This window comes from Balaenoptera physalus (genome assembly GCF_965194825.1).
Source record: "Balaenoptera physalus genome assembly, chromosome: 8".
Lineage (NCBI taxonomy): Eukaryota > Metazoa > Chordata > Mammalia > Artiodactyla > Balaenopteridae > Balaenoptera > Balaenoptera physalus.
Genome location: NC_138887.1, coordinates 121,385,795 through 121,405,709, shown reverse-complemented (window position 1 = coordinate 121,405,709; position 19,915 = coordinate 121,385,795). Strand labels below are relative to the sequence as shown.

The 19,915-nt window shown below is 39.9% G+C and overlaps 1 protein-coding gene and 1 long non-coding RNA gene across 7 annotated transcripts in view; one reads left to right on the top strand and one right to left on the bottom strand.

The window, feature by feature from the left end:
- Nucleotides 1–18,459, top strand: part of LOC309666401 — a 445,852-nt gene extending 427,393 nt beyond the window's left edge. Inside the window, exon 2 of the long non-coding RNA XR_014267078.1 lies at nt 15,794–18,459. This is a non-coding gene — a long non-coding RNA (uncharacterized lncRNA). The remainder of the gene's footprint in view (nt 1–15,793) is intronic.
- Nucleotides 1–19,915, bottom strand: part of DPP6 (dipeptidyl peptidase like 6) — a 1,128,731-nt gene that overhangs the window by 415,760 nt on the left and 693,056 nt on the right. For all 6 annotated transcript variants that reach the window (XM_082473772.1, XM_082473771.1, XM_082473774.1 and 3 more), the window contains exon 4: nt 6,492–6,586. In XM_082473772.1, coding sequence (XP_082329898.1) covers nt 6,492–6,586 — 95 coding nt within the window. The remainder of the gene's footprint in view (nt 1–6,491; nt 6,587–19,915) is intronic.

The window sequence follows — 19,915 nt, the reverse complement described above, 5'->3', positions numbered from 1 at the left end:
TATAAAGGATGAACATCACAGGTAACACAGTGGGCTATACTGAATGGGCCTGCTGGGTCAACAGCTCGTGAAGTGGAGGTCAAGCCACAGTTGTTTGTGGACCATCTTGGTTTCCTCATCAAAGAAAAGAAGGGCTTGAATTACATAATCTGCAAAGACTATTTCAGTTTTAAAAACTTGAATCTCAAGCAAAGGCTAGCACTTCATCCTCCAGAGAATTTTTGGTGTATTATATTTTAGAAGGATTGGAGAGATGACGTGAAGTTTCTGTATGAATTACAGCCCCTGAGAAATCAAGGTCATTAAGTCCACTGTAAATGCACTTCTGGGGGCAGCGGGGGAGAGGGAGGGAGGGAGGAAGGGAGAGAGAGGGAGGGAGAGAAGAGGAAGAAATCAGTGGGGTGGTGTGGCAATTTCTTAAAATAAGACAGCAGTGAAGTTTGCCACGTTGACTCTTCCTTTTACTAACAATTTCTCAAGCGTGCAATGCTGTTTGAAAGCATTTTTCCCACAGTCAAACTTCTTTCAAAATTGGAGTCAATCCTCTCAAATCCTGCAGCTGCTTTATCAACTAAGTTCCTGTAATATTCTAAATCCTTTGTTGTCATTTCAATAGTCTTCACAGCATCTTCACCAGGAATAGATTCACTCTCAAGAAACCACTTTCTTTGCTCATCAGTAAGAAGCAACTCCTTACCTGCTCAAGTTTTATCATGAGATTGCAGCATTTTAGTCAACATCTTCAGGCTCTACTTCTGATTCTAGTTCTCTTGCTGTTTCCACCACATCTGCAGTTACTTCCCCCACTGAAGTCCTAAACCCCTCAAAGTCACCCATGAGGGCTGGAATCAACTTCTTCCAAAGTCCTGTTAATGTTGATATGTTGACCTCTTCCCACGAATCATGAATAGTCTTAATGGCATCTAGAATGGTGAGTCCTTTCCAGAAGGCCTTCAAGTGACTTTGCCCAGATCCATCAGAGGAATCACTATCTATGGCAGCCACAGCCTTACGAAATGTATTTTCTTAAATAATAAGACTTGAAAGTCAGAATTACTCTTTGATCCATGAGCTGCAGAATGGATGTATTCACAGGCAGGAAAACAACATTAATCTCACTGTACGTCTCCATCAGAGCTCTTGGGTGACCAGGTGCACTGCCAATGAGCAGCAGTATTTTGAAGGGAATCTTCTTTTCTGAGCAGTAGGTGTCAACAGTGGGCTTAAAATATTCAGTAAACCATGTTGCAAACAGGTGTGCTGTCATCCAGGCTTTGTTGTTCCATTTATAGAGCACGGGCAGAGAAGACTTAGCACAATTCTTAAGGGCCCTAGGATTTTTGGAATGGTAAATGAGCATTGGCTTCAGCTTAAAGTCACCAGCTGCATTAGCCCCTAACAAGAGAGTCAGCCTGTCCTTTGAAGCTTTGAAGCCAGGCACTGACTTCTCCTCTCTAGTATGAAAGTCCTAGATGGCATCTTCTTCCAACATAAGGCTGTTTCATCTACATTGAAAATCTGTTGTTTAGTGCAGCCACCTTCACTCATTATCTTAGCTAGACCTGCTGGATGACCTACAGCTTCTACATCAGCACTTGCTGCTTCGTCTTGCACTTTCATATCACGGAGATGGCTTCTTTCCTCAAACCTCATGAAACATCGTCTGCTAGCTTCAAGGTGTTTTTCTGCAGCTTCACCATCTCTCTCAGCCTTTACAGACTTGAAGAGAGTTAGGGCTTTGCTCTGGATTAGGCTTTGACTTCAGGCCATGTTGTGGCTGGTTTGATCTTCTATCCAGAACACTAAAAGTTTCTCCATACCAGCAATAAGGTTGTTTCGCTTTCTTATCATTCGCGTGTTCACTGGAGGAGCACTTTTAATTTCCTTCAAGAACATTTCCTTTCCATACACAACTTGGCTAACTGTTTGGAGCAAGAGGCCTAGCCTTCAGCCTAGTCAGCCTTCCACAAGCCTTCCTCACTCAGCTTCAGCATTTCCAGATTTTGATTTGACGTGAGAGACATGCGACTCTTCCTTTCACTTGGGACACTTAGAGGAACTTGCAGGGTTATTACTTGCCCTAATTTCAATATTGTTGTGTCTCAGGGGACAGAGAGGCCTGAGGAGAGGGAGAGAGACAGGGGCACGGCCAGTTGGAGGAGCAGTCAGAACACATACAACATTTTCAATTAAGTTCTCTGTCTTGTATGGATGTGCTCCATGGTGCCCCCAAATAATTACAATAGTAACATTAAAAATCACTGATTACAGTTCCCATAACAAATATAATAGTCATGAAAAAGTTTGAAATATTGTGAGAATTGCCAAAATGTGACACAGAGACACACACTGAACAAATGATGTTGGAAAAATGGCGCCAAAAGACTTATTCGACGTAGGGTTGCCACAAACCTTCAATATGCAAAACAACGCAGCATCTGCAAAGCTCAATAAAATGAGGTCTGCCTGTATGTAATCCATGTGAAAGTTAGTTTAGGTTTTATTCTTAGAAATCGGAGAGAATGCCTCTGCCTCACCCTGGGAGGCAGCCCAGACACACCTCCTGCAGGGAAGGAGCTCGAAGTCAAGGGAGGCCCGTTCCCCCTCCCTGCTGCTGACCAGGTCACCCCGTGTGCCTGAGCCCTGAGCTGCCCGGGTCCTCCCATCCACCTGACCATCTTGAGCCACACTGACTTGCACCCACATTCTACGTCTGTCCTCTCACGTCATCCAGACAACGCTCCTGAGGGGCAGGACAGGGTACACGGAGCTTGCACAGCTGCCTGAGGACCTGTCACTGTGGAGCAGAGAGCAGTGCCCGCGGGGAGGAGCGGGGTCAGGAACCACCCCAAACCTCTCACCACACTGACGCTCGGGGAAGCCGCTCACCTCGGTTTTGTGTCTTTTATATCCATTCATAGAATACACAGTTACGGAGCACCTACTATGCGCAGGTCACAGTGCCAAGCACCGTGGAAGAGACAAAATTAAATCAGCTAGAACCTGCTTCCAATGAGCCTGACCACTGAGCAGCAGATGTCCGAGCTCATTCAGAGACGAGGTGCTTGTGATTTCTTTCCCTGTAGAAATCTAACGGAGCACCTCAAAAATCTGTGGAGACGTGGATGGACCTCGAGACTGTCATACAGAGTGAAGTACGTCACAAAGAGATAAACAAATGTCATATGCTAACACATATGTGTGGAATCTACAAAAATGGTACAGATGAACCTATCTGCAAAGCAGAAACAGAGACACACAAGTAGAGAACAGACATATGGACACCAAAGGGGGAGAGGGGGAGGGGATGAATTGGGAGATTGGGATTGACACATACACAGTATTTATACCATGTATAAATAGATAACTAGTGAGAACCTGCTGTAGAGCACAGGGAACTCCACTCCATGCTCTGTGGTGACCTAGACGTGAGGGAAATCCAGAAGGGAGGAGATGTGTGTATACGTATGTCTGGTTCACTTTGCTCTACAGCAGAAACTAGCACAGCACTGTGAAGCAACTATACCCCAATAAATAAAAAGTAAAAAACAAAAACACAGAAGTTGGAACAGGGACCAAGATATTTTGATAAATGCTTCCTAAAATCAATTATTATGTCACACCAAATATGAGATGCTACCAAATAATAAGGATCTGAGAATATCTCACCATCAAAAAATTAATATAAAAAACAAAAGAATGCAAATAACAGTGTGAACCGGAATGGAATTGCCACAGAAGGTTAAATGTCTTTGTGAACTCACAATTTAAAGTGTTTCTGGTATTCTGAAATATTTCATGATCTGATTTCTACCATTTGGAGGTGTGAGAAGGGATGACTGAATTCCTTTTGGTCAAAGGAAGCTGTTTGGGGGGCAGGTGAGACCCCTCCAGGTGAGCCCAGCACCGCACAAGCTCTCATTTGCATAATTATCAATGATGTAAAGAGCCCTTCTGCTGGACTGCCTAGTGTTTGCATTCATCTGCCTCCCCTTCCGTTGATCCATCCCGGGAAAGAGCCAGTCACGGAAGCCAAGGAGCCAGGAGTATGCTCAAGGCCAGCAGGCTGGAGTACCCTGGTGTGACCTTGTGTGTGAGGGTCCTTCTCAGTGGCTGGGGATGGAGAACGAGGTCAGAGGTCAGATTGTAGGTTAATATTTTAAACTTCTGCTGACCTGGGCATTCACTGCTTCATGTTCATGTCTCCACTAGTTTCAGGTTGTTTTAAGATCAACCTAAAGATTACAGGTGGCCTCACAGGTAGCAGAGCTCTCTTCCTCAGCTTACTTTTATCATTTAAACACTCTCAAAGCTTCCAGGTTTCAAATAAGGAGAGACCACCTACGTACGGAACCAGCATCGGCAAGGCAGGCGGGCAGAACCGGGCAAGAGCCACTGCCCTGTGTGCCCGCTGTCTCCAGCCCACTCATCCTCCCGGGAGCAGAGGGCCCGCCAACTCTGATCCCTTCAGAATATCATGCTTCCCCTTCTTAGTACTTGCTCGTGAAAATACAGAGAGCTGGACCATTCCATCAGCTTTAACTTGCAGAGGGAGTAACTGAAGCACAAGTTTAACTGGCTCAAGAGAACTTAAATCCAGAGCTTCTGTGTTCTAAATGATGATGCGGGCCCCCAATGACTTCTCCTCTCTTTCCCTCGTCTGAGGTCTGTTTACAGGAGCCTTTACATGTAGCTTTGAGCCAAGAATAAACTGGCATGATCACGAATCAGGCTGTACACATTTGGTGCTCAACAAATGTTTCTGAGGTGAGTGAATAAATGACATTTTAAGAAGCAATTTCATCATATAGAATAAACCTTCCAATTTTCAAGATGAGCTCTTCCTTTTTTCTTTACCTAAGGAGGTTTCTGACGTCACCTTATTACTTGGCTAAAACAACTTCAGTTAAAATACACGATCTGTCACAAGTTATTGATTGGAGAAAGAGAAGGCTGTTCCTAGTCTTGTATTTCCTTACTAAGTGCAGCTGTACCGACAGTACCCTGCTTTCAGCAAACTGACATCCTCATAGGAAATATCGATAACATCCTGGCATTAACATGTACTTACCCTCAGCAATGGTCTGATCATTTTCTCCTTTCGATTAATATGAGAAAACCATTTCTGCAACTTCAGTATTTTTAAGTGAGCTGAATCAGCTTTTCTTACGGGAGTCATTCTACCAAAGATGATTTTTTAATGCAAAAATGCAGGCACATTCATTCTTTCCAGGTCGGGTCCTACTTTGCAGACTACTACTGAATTCAATACCTGTTGTTTTGGGAATTACACCATCATACAACCTTGCTAGGCTTCTCTTACACCAGCAAACAATCTCTGTAAAGGGCAGATCCAGCCCATACTAAACCTCAATAAAATGTTTATTCTTAAAGAAAAAGGTATCGCTACACCAAAAAGAAAGGAAGAGTATTTAAACAGCAGTGTCATGTTCTTGAGAAGGTAGGGCAGCATTTGTGTGGGACGGGGGATAGGGCAGCGCAAAGATGGAATCATCCTTTCATCCTTTCTTGCCCCTGGGACGAGGCTCCGGGGACCTGCCTGAACCCTCACCCAAGGACTCCGGAAAGCTCACTCACTAACTGGGCTTGGGATCCTTATCTGTAAAACCAGGCAGCTATTTTTTTCTATGGCCTCTAATCCCCAGATCACAGGATTCTAGGATTCCTGTGTTTCTGATTCTCATCAGAGGCCTGTTATGATGGCTCTGATCGAGAATTCGTGGCCTGTTTTAATTCTTGCTTTTTACACAGACTTGGCCTTAGTTTCTTCCTTTGATTTCCTCCATGTATTGGACAAGAAAATGATCAACTCCCTAAAGCTGAAGATTTATTCCTCCTAAAAATGAGCATGAACATATATGAAAAAAAGAGTTAATTCCCTTCAAATTGATTTCTGGTACATAACTTCAGTCAATTCTTCAATAAATATCATTAACTGTACATGAACTCCAAATCTTAATGCCATTATCTTTGGGGAGATAGGTTTTCCCAGATGATGAAGCAGTGGCATTCATATTGACTCAGTACTTGTTCTAAAGCATAAACATCACTTAATGTCATTAGAGTGAGTATAGTCAGTGCCTAAATTAATATTCCCTGTGCACACGAAGATGCATTTTTTAAAAAAATGAGATCGAGCAAGCAGTCTTGAAGTATTCTCTGAATTACTGCAATTGTTCTGTAAATGTGCAAAAGCCTTAGGACTTATCCTTGAATTATATATGATATGCAACACTTGTTTCCAACACCTGCAGAGAAATTTCCCGTATACTCAGAGAAACGGTGATTTCATCTTATTAAATTACTGTGGTTTCAATTTCACATTATCTGTAGCTGCTCAGCCTGTAGTATTACAAGTTTATTGCTTCTGCTTGGCTATACGAAAAGTTGAAACCTAAAGTCATTTTCTGCTTTATTGACTTGAAGGCAGGAAAACTGAAATTATCCTTGTCATTAAAGAGAGTACTTACAATTTTTTTGCCTTCTATTAACACCGTAGAAGTATTTGTTTCAACATTCTGCAGTATCACACTTCCTTTCTGCTCTCTGTAGATGAATTCTTTATCTACAAGAGAGGAAATAAAACAGAAACATGAAACATCAAGGAACTCACTAGCTTCTGATGGACACAGGTAAATGAATTGACTAGTTCCAACAAAAGTATATCCTGCATGTCATCAAAGGGTCTTTTAAATATGGTGAAATGGGTCCTTTAAATATGCTCCTCTCCATATAACTGCATGTGAAGCTTCTCTCTGAATCATTTCTCATAGTCTGCACACTGACATATAAAGCACAAGCATATACACACATAAAATCTTTAGAACATTCTAGACTTTTCTTGGGTGGGACACATAGAGTGGACACAACAGAGCAGATTAAGAAACCCGCTACCATAACGGGTGGAGATAGTTGGTACTAAGGGGACTGATTTCCTATATTGGAAACTTTGGGGTGAAATCTGTATACATACACATGCGTACCATATCCTTCAAAATTATTTTCATTTGGTCCACAGCTTCCTTTGCTATTCCTGGAGGAATTGGCAGTTTCACTGTCATGAATATCTTTGGCTCTATACATTGTATCCTCAGTGACACTGGCCCTTTGTAACTCAACCGAGATTTCAAATATCCCCTTAGAAAATTAATGGAGCAATCCCCCTAAATAGTATGCATGTAGGGGTATATATATAGGCATGTAGGTGTGTAGGTGTGTGTGTGTGTGTGTGTGTGTGTGTGTGTGTGTGTGGTGTGTGTACACATACTACAAATGAAAGGGTAAACTTTCTGAAAGGATTGCAGGTGGAGAGACAGGGCACACAATTGGAAGAAGAAATGATAAACTGGCAGATTGGGATTGACAAATACACACTACTACATATAAAATAGATAACTAATAAGGACCTACTGTACAGCACAGGGAACTCTGCTCAATACTCTGTAATGACCTATATGGGAAAAAAACCTAAAAAAGAGTAGATATATGTGTATGTATAACTGATTCACTTTGCTGTACACCTGAAACTAACACAACATTGTAAAGCAACTGTACTCCAACAAAAATTTTTAAAAAAGAAAATAATACTATCTTTCTGAGTGAAGGGGATGACACTGAGCCAGTCTGAAGGTAAAGAAATTTCACACGATAATCAGCTGATGAATGAAAAACACTGTGCAGACAGGATTAGTTCCAATGGTATTATCATTTCTATGCTTTTTAAATTCTACTCCACAGAATTACATGCTTTTCTTTCTTATTCCTTTCTTCTACTTGCTTTGCCTTTAATATTCTCTTCCTTTTTCTAGTCTGTTAAGATGGAAGTTTAGATCTTTGGTTTGATTTTCCATCCTTTTAATAAGACTATTAAAGCTAAAATTTTTCCTCTATGCATGGTATTAGCTATATCTCACAAATTTTGATATGCTGAATTCAGTATTATTCAGTTCAAATTATTTCTAATTTTTCCTGAAAAGTCTGCTTGGCCTGAGTATTTAGAAACATGTTTAATTTTCAAATATGTAAAGTTATTCTGGTCCTCTTATTTTTATAGATTTTTAATTTAAATTCACTGGATCAATGAATATTCTGTACATGATTTTAGTCTTTTAAAACTCATTAAGACATTTTTGTGGCCCAAAATATGGTCTATCTTGGTAAATGTACCATATTCACATTTAATGAAATTATTGATATGGTTGAGTTTGGTCTATAATTTTTTTGGGGGGGTTTGTTTTCTACTTTTCTCCTCTACTTCTTGTTTCCCTCTTTCTTGTTTCACTGACTTTCATTTTATTTTTTGAATATTTTTTACAGTTTTAATTTCCCTATTTTTAGCTGTATTTCTTTGCCTTTTTTTAGTGGTTGTCCTAGGGATTATAATATGTACTCAACTATTCAGCATCTACAAAGAGTTAATAATGGATCACTTCTCATGAAATATAGAAATCTGTCCAGTTTTCAGGTCCACATCCAGTCCCATGCTGTGATAATTGTTATGTATATTACATCGACAGACATTATACATTCCACAGACAATGTTATAATTATTGTTTATAACAATATTATGGTTTATAAAGAAATTAAGAAGAAAAAGTAAAAAAGAAAAATTTGTTCTTTGCATTTACCCACTATTTACCATTACTGATGCTTTTTGTTCTTTATCAAAAATATGAGTTTCCATCAGATATCATTTTCCTACTTCATAAAGAACTTTCTTTAGGATTTCTGATTATATGAATCTGCTGGCAACCAATTCTTTTAACTTTGTTTTATCTGAAAGTCTTTTCCTTTAACCTTCATTCTTAAAGGATATTTCTCTTAATATAGATTTCTAGGTTAATGGTTTGTTTTTTTTTCCTTTTAGCATTCTGAAATTCTGTTCCACTGTCTTCTGGTCACCATGGTTTCTAATGAGAAGTCAGTTATTAGTTGAATTATTTCCCTGCATGTCATTTCCGTGCACTTTTGCTGCTATCAAGATTTATTTGTTGTCTTTGGTATTCAGCAGTCTGACTACAATGCACTTTAGATGGGGTCTTCGTGTTTGTTTGATGTTTAATGAGCGTCTTGTGTCTGAAAATTTATGTCTTCATCAAATCTTTAGCCCTTAATTTGCCAGATAATTTTTCTACTCCTTTATCTGTCTCCTCTCCTTCTGGTATTCCAATTTCCCATATATTGGGCACCTTGATATTATCTAACAGTCTCTGATGTTCTGTTCATTAAAGAATTTTTTTCTCTCTGTTCACCTTGAATCATTTCTTTTGATCTATCATCGAAGTCACTTTGTCTTTCCTTTGTCATGATTATTTGACTATCAAATCCACACAGTGAATTTTAGAATTTCGGAATCTGTATTCGTCTGTTTAGGAATTTCCATTTGGTTCTTTTTATTGTTTCTATTTTTTTGCTGAGATTTCCCATTTCTCTGCTGAGATTTTCATTTACTGAAAACATGCTCACGTTAACTCGCTGAGGATAATTACAATAGTCCTTTTAAAATCCTTATCTCTCAGTTCCAAAATCGCTTTCATTTCAGGGTCAGACTCAATTATTTTTGTTTTATCTTGAGTGTATTCCATTCTTTTTTGGTTCTTTGTAGTAAGGTAATTTTGCATTACATCCTAGACATCATGGATTAATTTCTGGACATTCTGGGTTTTGTTAGCATTCTCCAAGGAGTGTTGTTTGCTTTGCTATAGCAGGTAATTTTCTTTGCTAGGCCTGGATGGCCAACTTTGTCTTTCCAGGCAGCAGCTTCACTCTCTGTTCAGATATTTCATCTTGAGCTGAACTGCTGGGATTCTCTGCATGCATGTGTGGTCTACGGGTCAGACGGAGATAATACTGTACCTTTCCTTTCAGTTTTAGCAATTCCTGTTCTATCTTATCTCATTAACCCCCTTTTCTTAACTTTTAAGTTTGACACTTAGCTTATTAATTTCAGCATTTCTTCTTTTCTAATATAATCACAATGGTGCTATAAACGTTCTTAATTACTTCTTTGAGTCCATAAGTTTTTAATGGGTAGTATTTTCACTACTGCTTAGTTCTATGCATTTTTAGTTTCTGTCATGATTTCTTTTTCAACCTGTGAGTTCTTTAGAACTTCCAATTTGCAAATGTATGTGCAACACTTTTTTTTTTTTAATTTAATTTTATTTTTATTTATGGCTGTGTTGGGTCTTCGTTTCTGTGCGAGGGCTTTCTCTAGTTGTGGCAAGCGGGGGCCACTCTTCATCGCAGTGCACAGGCCTCTCACTATCGCGGCCTCTCTTGTTGCGGAGCACAGGCTCCAGACGCGCAGGCTCAGTAATTGTGGCTCACGGGTCCAGTTGCTCCACGGCATATGGGATCTTCCCAGATCAGGGCTCGAACCCGTGTCCCCTGCATTGGCAGGCAGATTCTCAACCACTGCGCCACTAGGGAAGCCCGCAACACTCTTATATACGATCATTTTGTTATCGACTTGTGATTTGCCTACACGTGGTCAGAAAAAATCTAGATTATTAATTATTTGAAGTTTGTTGAGAGTAGATTATAGCCTGACGCATGGTCCATTTTTGTAAAAGTTTCTTGAGAGAAGGTATATCCTCTAATTGTAAATGCAGAGTTCTATATGTGGTCGTTAAATTAACCATATTACTTGTCTCATCAAATTGACTCTCACTTAGCTAATTTTTTGTGTGCCTGACCTTTCCTTAAGTATTGAAATTTTCTAGTATAATGATGTTTTGAATTATTCTCTCCTGTAGATCCCCCAAATTGTGTTTCATATATTTTGTGACTATTTTATTAGATTAGTGCAAGTGTAGAATTTTCCTATCTTCCTGGAGATTTGCAAATCTTATTTTTTAACTACATGCTCTCTCCCTAATAACGCTTTTTAAAGATGACTTCTCTTTTGTAGAATAGGTAAAATAATAGTATACCCTTCTATTGTTCATGTGGAGAGTCAATGAGATAATACACGTCATACTTATTATGTGTTTGAAATCCTGCCACGCTCCAGGTAGGCTCTCAGTGTTCTGTCAGCTGCCAATATTATCTCAGCAGAGGATCTGGCTCACTTTTGTCTCCTTTTTTTTTTCCTGAAAGAACTGTTTACTTTCCATTAATAAGTGTTTTTATTGGGATTTTAAAATTTTATTATTTAAAAAAAATTTTAACTTTTATACAATTTTTAAAGGTTACTTCCCATTTACAGTTATTACAAAATACTGGCTCTGTTCCCTATGTTACAGGATAAACCCCTGTAACCTTACACCCAATAGTTTGTACCTCCCACTCCCCCCCCCCACCCCCCCGCCAGCCGTATTGCCTGTCCCCTACCTGTGTTTCCTTTTCCCGTCTCATCCCCAGTATTCTATCCCTCTCCTGCTCATCCTTCCTCTTGAAGGCTCTCCCACTCTTCACTTCCGGTGGCCCTGCCCCGCGTTGGATGGCTGTCACCTTCACCCTGGACTACTCCAGGGCCTCCCAGTGGGACCCTCTGTCCCTTTCTCTATTGGGACAAGGCCACACTTCTTTTTCAAAACTTTTTTTCTGGCTCCTTGGCAGAGACTGCTTTGGCCGAACTCCTTAGTCTGACATTCGAAGCCCTTCATCTTCTGGCCTGTCTTCTCTTTCCATCTTAATTTCCCACCATCCCTCACTAACTAAGCATCCTAACAAGTCCTGCCTTCCAAGCCTCTCTGATGCCTGTACCGCTGCCTTGGCTGCAGTGCCCTTCTCCCGCCCCCGCCAGGCGCAATCTTCCTGGGCTCCGCGTAAAGGTCTCTCCTCCGGGCAGTTTTTCATGCCTCTGCCAGGCAGAACCATCTCTCTCTGCTGACCCCCGACGTGTCATTCACCTTGTTTATGCTCATCACAGCACGTTGTTTATTTGCTACTACAGCTCTCTCCCCAAAAGATTTCCCAAAGAAAATCTTGCACAGGACCACCCACTGGCTAGTTATTCTTCATGTGCCAACTATCCAGTGCTTTGCATTTAAAATACATCATTAATTTAATTGTTCTGTGTACTTTAGCAATTCTTCAAAGCTAAAAAAGTTAAAGAAATAGAGTAAGTTGCACTGGTAGCTAGCACAATCATTTAAAAACTGATAAAGCATCAAGAAAATTTCCCTTCTTTCTTATACAAACCATATCATTGGGTAACCAAATTATAGATAAGGGGAAGTTTCATTTTATTTTGTTTCCCCAAGTTGTGATACAAAAATATACAGCAATGCAACAAATTATTTTATGTACTCTTCCAAAAATAAGATAAAATTCCAGTCATTTCCTCTGAGTATCATATATTAGCTATCTTTATGTTTTGCTTACTTTTGCTTAACAACAACGTATTATTAGCAACTTTCTAAAGCCTTACCTATGGTGAAAATTTAAAAAATGTATGGCATTTTATGGTACAATAGATTTCTTAAAAACTGAGATAATTTAGTTCTCATTGCCAAGTATAATTTGTATATGCTGGTTGGTTTTGAGGAGCATATTAATCCTTGATTATACAAATATCACAAAGAATTGATGCATAGAAATAGATTTTAATTACTGAAACAAATAGTGCACATAATAAATGGAGTAGATTTGATTTTTCTCATGATTATCTTCTTTTAATTTTAAACAATGCTGATAGAAACACTGTTCTTTCCATTTATTTTTTTTCTCAGATATAATTTATTTCTATTTATGTACATTCTAATAACACATAGCATATATTTCCTAAAAAATATATAAGCATATATTTCCTACAACAGTCAATATCCATATGATGGTCATAAAATATAAATCCCTAACAGCCACACTGCAGTCTAGAAATACCATTTCCCACCAAAGGAAAGCAGGACTCCTTCTGTAAACAGTTGATCTGGGACAGGAACTATCCTAGAGACAAGCAAAGCCATCAAATTCTATGACCATGTCAAAATGATTCAGAAGCCAACCTGAAAAGGCTCCCACCAGCCAAGGACCAGCCATTTAGAGCTTTAGTAAGAATAACTGGAACGGACTGAAGCTCTTTAACTACGTCTAAGTTCATGAATTTAGAATGATACTTCAAAAAGAAACAACTAATTCAATTGATCATTATTAGAGGATGCTTATAAATCAACACATTATTTAAAAACTGGTAAAGAAAAAGGAAAGCATCAAGAAAATTTCCTTTCTTTCCTATACAAACTGTATCATTGGGTAACCAAATTACAGATAGGGGGAAGTTTCATCTTATGGAAGTATTCCAGTTATCAAAATGGAAAAGGTTGATGGAATTAGCATATCACCATTTTGCAGCTCCTAATGAGTTAAGGTGCCAATCAGCCAGGGCTGATACACCACAGAAGAAGAGCAATAGGCATGAACTGCCTCCTTAAGGAAGAATATAGCACTACTGATGAAGTGCTAGCACAACCGAAGCCAAAACCCTCAAACCCAGTCAGGCTATTAGACCAACTAGAACTTGCAGGAAATAGAGGACAGAGGACCATTCTAACCAATGCCATAAAGATTCAAGTAGGAGACTCTGAGAAACTACAGGGAAAATGGCCTGGCTTCTTCAAATAAATAATGACATTTACATGACAATTAGAAATTTAAACACAAATAAGACAATTAATGCTATGAATAGGATTAATAGGATAATTAACGCTATTAAGAAACTATTGTTTTTCGTTTGGGGGTTATTTTTTCTTTTAGTGTGATATGGTGGTTATGCTTTTCTGTTTAACAAGATAACAAGTCCTTATCTTTTAGAGACGTACATAGTGAAACAAACAGGATAAAACGATATGGTATCTGGGGTCTGCTTCTAAATAGCATGGGTGGAGGAGAAAAAGGTCAGCATATAGACACAATAAGGTTGGCCAACAGGAAATGATGGTTGAAGTTGGGTTATGGACAAATAGGAGTTTACTGACTATTCTTTCTACTTTTGTTTAAAATTTTCTATAATAAAAAGTTAAAATTGATTTTAAAGTTCAAGTAGTTAAAAAAGATCATGCAGCTATAATGAGAATAAAGCTATGTTGGCTCATTCTTACATTTTATCCTTCATTAGGCTTTTGCAGTAATTTGCATGTATTTGGGTTGCAGGCAGGTAGTGGTTGTGTTTTCATCATATTTCTCCAGTAACCACTAGGCCATAAAATAAAAATTCTGAAATTTCTCCCTCCAAGGCCAGGAGCCAGGGGCGAAAATTTGCAGCAACCAATGACAGTCTTCAATCCAGATGTAGATACACTGCCTACAGCTAAGAGTGATTTTTCCTTTGGTTTGCAAATAGTAAGCCTTGTATGGAGAGTTACAGGAAGAAACAACTATAATTAGAAAGCTGATGTTAGAATTAACACTTATTTCAGGAAATATAAGCCAAATGAAAATTTTAGGTGGACCATATTTATAATCTAGAACTGTGGTGCTAATATGCAGCCACTAGCCACATGTTCTTACTAATATTAAAAATTAATTAAAATTACATAAAATTTAAAATTTAGTTCCTTCTTTGTACAAGGCACATTTTAAGCACTCAAAGCCACACGTGGCTCGTGGGTAGTGTATTGGACGCAGCAGAGATAGAACATTTCCATCACTGCAGGCAGTTCTTCTGAACAGCAATATTTTGAAGTTATAATAAGTGACAGCATTTTACTCCCAAAGAATGCCTTAGTTTACACCATAGTCTATCATCGATCTGGAAAAAAACAAAATCACTCTTCTCAAGCCATGGCTATCAAAGAGAAAATCAAAGGATGTCCTTAAAAGGTGGTCAGCAGACCTTCTGATACCTCTTGCCATTTATGTGTCTCCACTCTTATGGGCAATGAAGGCAACAGCTGTGGGAGAAAAAGATTTTTAAATAAAGTATTTCCAGATTATCCCAAATGTCACAACACCTTAAAAAAGAATATGAAGTTATATGGTATCCAGAGTCCCAGTAATCATCATCAGAATCAACGGATTAAAAATAGGAGTCAGGTGTGGGACTTCCCTGGTGGCGCAGTGGTTAAGAATCCGCCTGCCAGTGCAGGGGACACGGGTTCGAGCCCTAGGCCAGGAAGATCCCACCTGCCACAGAGCGACTAAGCCCGTGCGCCACGACTAATGAGCCTGCTCTCTAGAGCCCGTGAGCCACAACTACCGAGCTCACGTGCCACAACTACTGAACCCTGCGTGCCTAGAGCCCGTGCTCCACAACAAGAGAAGCCACCGCAATGAGAAGACCACGCACCACAACGAAGAGTAGCCCCCGCTCGCCACAGCTAGAGAAAGCCCACGCGCAGCAATGAAGATCCAACACAGCCAAAAATAAAATAAATACATTTACAAAAAAAAAAAAAAAAGGAGTCAAGTGGAAAGAAAATGCCAAAGGTTTTTTTTCTGTTTTTTTAGGTTGTGTTTAAACTCGTGATTTTTTTTTTTTTTTTTAAAAAGTACCCACCATGATAACTACGGCCTTTTATTTGAAATTATAAGAACTACACACAATCCTCCAACACACCAGGGAAACATCAGTACAAATAGAGATGGTGAGAAAATGTAAAATAAATGATGTGCATTTTACTAAGAGCGGGTAAGTAACTTATTTTCATGAGAATGTGCTTAGAAAAGGTAGGAGTTGCCAAGGAGAGAAATGGTGGGTGGAAGAAGCAAAACTCAGAGAAAAGAGTCTAACCAGTGAACGTTTACAATGTGAGGGATACTCTGGTAGGTGCACCATGAATTAGCCATGTTCCCTGACTTAAGGACACTTAAAATTAAAATGGTCAGTCAGGGGCTTCCCTGGTGGCGCAGTGGTTGGGAGTCCGCCTGCCAATGCAGGGGACACGGGTTCGAGCCCTGGTCTGGGAGGATCCCACATGCCGCGGAGCAACTAAGCCCGTGAGCCACATCTACTGAGCCTGCGCGTCTGGAGCCTGTGCTCCGCAACAAGAGAGGCCGCGATAGTGAGAGGCCCGCGCACCGCGATGAGGAGTGGCCCCTGCTCGCCACAACTGGAGAAAGCCCTCGCACAGAAACGAAGACCCAACACAGCCAAAAATAAATAAATAAATAAATAAATGTAAAACGGTCAGTCAGATGGCAATTATTGATGCTGGCGATCGAAAAGTTCCACGTGAATCACAGCACTGTACTATAAGACATGATTCCAAGCAAATAAATAATTCTACTAATGTTATGAGAAAGTAGGATTTTCTGTATAAGAGAAAATGAATCCACATTTAAAATCATAAATTTCAGTAAAAGTTAAAATCCTGTAGTGTTACATATGGAATCTAAATAAAAGGTACTGATGAACCTAGTGGCAGGGCAGGAATAAAGACGCAGACGTAGAGAACAGACTTGAGGACACAGGGGGGAAGAGGAAGATGGGACGAAGTGAGAGAGTGGCATGGACATATGTACACTACCAAATGTAAAATGGATGGCTAGTGGGAAGCAGCAGCATAGCACAGGGAGATCAGCTCAATGCTTTGTGACGACCTAGAGGGGTGGGATAGGGAGGGTGGGAGGGAGGCTCAAGAGGGAGGGGATATGGGGATATATGTATACATATAGCTGATTCACTTTGTTATACAGCAGAAACTAACACAGCACTGTGAAGCAATTATACTCCATAAAGATATATATATATATATAGGCCCTGTAGTGTTAAATTTGTGTCAGAAATATCAATAGGAACACATTTGCTTATTTTTTAAAGTATGTATTTGCTAGTTTTGTCCATAGAAATATTAGATACATGATTTCCTAAGCACTCAGATTTTGGTTCCTAAGTACCATTCTCACTAAAAAGAACAAGGAATCTTTGAGGAAACAGGTATTTCTAGATCTGAGGCACAGAAAGTGCAGTATGAGCCTGGGACACCTTATTGGCCAGAAGGCAAAGAACTGTTCAGTGAGTGATGGGTCTTGGCCACCGTTCTTGCCCCATCCTGTCTCAGCCTTCACATCTAACTCTGACTGGTCCTTCCTCTTGGCTCTGGGCTCAGATGCAGGACTTGAACTGGTCGACGGAATATGAGCAAGCAGACACTTGACATGCACTTGCACAGTTGACTTGCCCCCTCCTGGCTCTGCCATTGCCACGAGACAAACACAAACATCTCTGGCCTCGTCTTCTGGCCCCAGGAGGAGAAACAAGTGTGAATCACAGCCGGGTTGTCACGGTCACCCGAGAAGAGGCTATTCCAGATCAGCCAACAGCCTGCTGGGTGTCCAGCCACACGAGCAAATCACCCAACGGATAAGCGGAGTTGTCTGACCAACCACCAGCTGACAAGCAGAAGTGTGAAAAAAACACAAGTGTGTGGGTGTCCCTGAAGGTGTGTGCTTGTTTATTACACAGCACTCCTGTGGTACCAGACAACACACACATGCACAGGAGAACCACCTGGGAGGGCCCTCAGAGGTCAAAGCTGGGGAAATCAGAACATGAAAAGAACAATGCTGCAACTGATTAAAACACATCAGATATATAAAACCACTCATGAGTCCATAATGGTACCCACATAATGGTACTCATTTTCCACAGCTGAAGGTAACTATTACAGCAACTTCTTTCTCTGAAAATTGGTAATTAAAAATTCATAATTAAGGATTCATCCTGCTTTTTCAGTAGTATGGGGACACCAAACAGCCTGTTTCTGAGGGAGAGCCCCTCCTTTCAGAAAACTGCCCACTTATAAATGAAGAAGGAACAATGAATTTAGAAAATCACCACTTTTAGAAGGAATGATGAATTTAGAAAAGCACCATTTGTAGAAGAAGTGATGAATTTAGAAAATCACCATTTTGCAGCCCCTGTTGAAATACTCATTTCAGGTGAGGCTCATCGATGGATGCTACCCTCACTTAGAGAAAAGCTGATGGGATGTTTTCCTGGTGCCGAAGTATTACCCCAGAGAAAACATGCCAGTGTCAATGGGGAAACACTCGCTCCTCATGGAGGAATCTGGTGGGCACCACTTAGAATCCCTAACAGTGGGACAACCAGCAGTGGACACAAACATGAGAAATCATTCCATGAGGAAGGAACCAGACAAATCCAGGATGTGGGAAATTCCACTACACACTGGCCTAATATGGGGAAATAACACACTGTAGAAAAAAGAGGAGCTGCTTTCCATTAACAGAAACGTAAGAGACATAATCAAGTATAATTATGAACCTTAATTTGATCCAAATGGTAGAAAAAAGCCACAGAAGATATTTTGAGAAGGAATGGGGAAAACTGAGTATGGCCTGGGACTCCTACGATATTAGGAAATTATCCTCATTTTTTTGTTAGATCTGATAATATAGATAAATGGGAGGATATACTTTTGAAGATGCATGTGTTAGTATTCAGGGATGAAAGAAAATGATGTTATAATTTAAGTTTAAATATTTTCAGCCAAAAAATCGATAGAGGACACAAACATGATAAAAGTGTTGAGATTAACTGATAATTATATGGGTATTCACAGTACTCTCCTGTATACTTTTCTGTAAGTTAAAAATTTTTCATAAAAAAGGAAGCAGACCATATGACCCAGCAATTCCACTCCTGGGTATATACCCACCCCCCAAATGAAAACACTAATTAGAAAAGATACATGCACCTCAATGTTCACAGCAACATTATTTACAGTCGCCAAGACAAGGAAGCAACCTAAGTGTCCGTCAACAGATGAACAGATAAAGAAGATGTGGTATATATGTACAATGGAATATTAACTCAGCCATAAGAAAGAATGAAACATTGCCATTTGCAGCAACATACTTGGACCTAGATATTATCACACTAAGTGAAGTATGCCAGGCAAAGATAAATACCAAATGATATCACTTATATGTAGAATCTAAAAAATAAACTATTGAATGTAATAAAAAAGAAACAGACTCACAGGTACAGAGAAAAAGTGGGGAGGGGGGAGGGAAGAGGGGCAAGATAGGAGTAGGGGATTAAGAGGCACAAACTACTATGTATGAAATAAATAAGCTACAAGGATATATTGCACAGCACAGGGAACATAGCCAATATTTTACAATAACTATAGATGGAGTATAACCTGTAAAAATTGTGAATCACTATCTTGTATAACTTTAACTTACATAATATTGTACACCTTTAACTTACATAATATTGTACATCCACTATACTGCAATTAAAAAAATCAAAGAAAAAAGGAAGCAGAAAATAAAACAACATAGCCCCTGATTTCTAGGAACATACAACAGAGTTGGGTGGACATAGGAGCTATTGTCTACAGACCATGAACTGAGATGCTTTTAGGCAGAAAGTCAGGGGTGAGCAGAGGCTCTGAGTAGCAGCCCTGGTGTGTGGGTAAAACAAGTGCAGGAAACAGAGGTGCAGAAGTGGGAGGCCAGACGTGCACAGTCCTCATGACACCGGTTTTGAAGATGAGGGTGCTTGGGTGAGTTTTGGAGCCCTAAACCTAACCCTAACCCATTTGTCCATAAACTGGAGCAGGGCTGCAGTTTAACATGTGTGTTTAGGTCAGAAGTAGCCAAAGGGCTCCAAAATTTTTTTTTTAATTTTGTTTGTACTCTGGGTTTTCTTTTTTCTGGTTTACATCACAAACATGTCAGAGGGAGGAAATGTTGGCTCAGAAATGTCTTTCAAAAGAGCAAGCTTTTCTAATTACACTCCCTAAATGCTGACAGCACTCACTGAATCCACAGCAAGCACTTAACCAAGAGAGGACAATGCTGAGATTCTGAGACTCGATCCTGAGACCTGGGGGACTCCCAGCTTCACCCAACCGTGAAGTGAGACACAGACGCAAGAACCGCCGGCTGGTTAATTTGCTCCCTCTGGCTCAAAGGCCTCACGCAGCCATCTTGATTCAAACTTGCAGCTCTACATCTGTGGCAGGACAGCCTGACATTT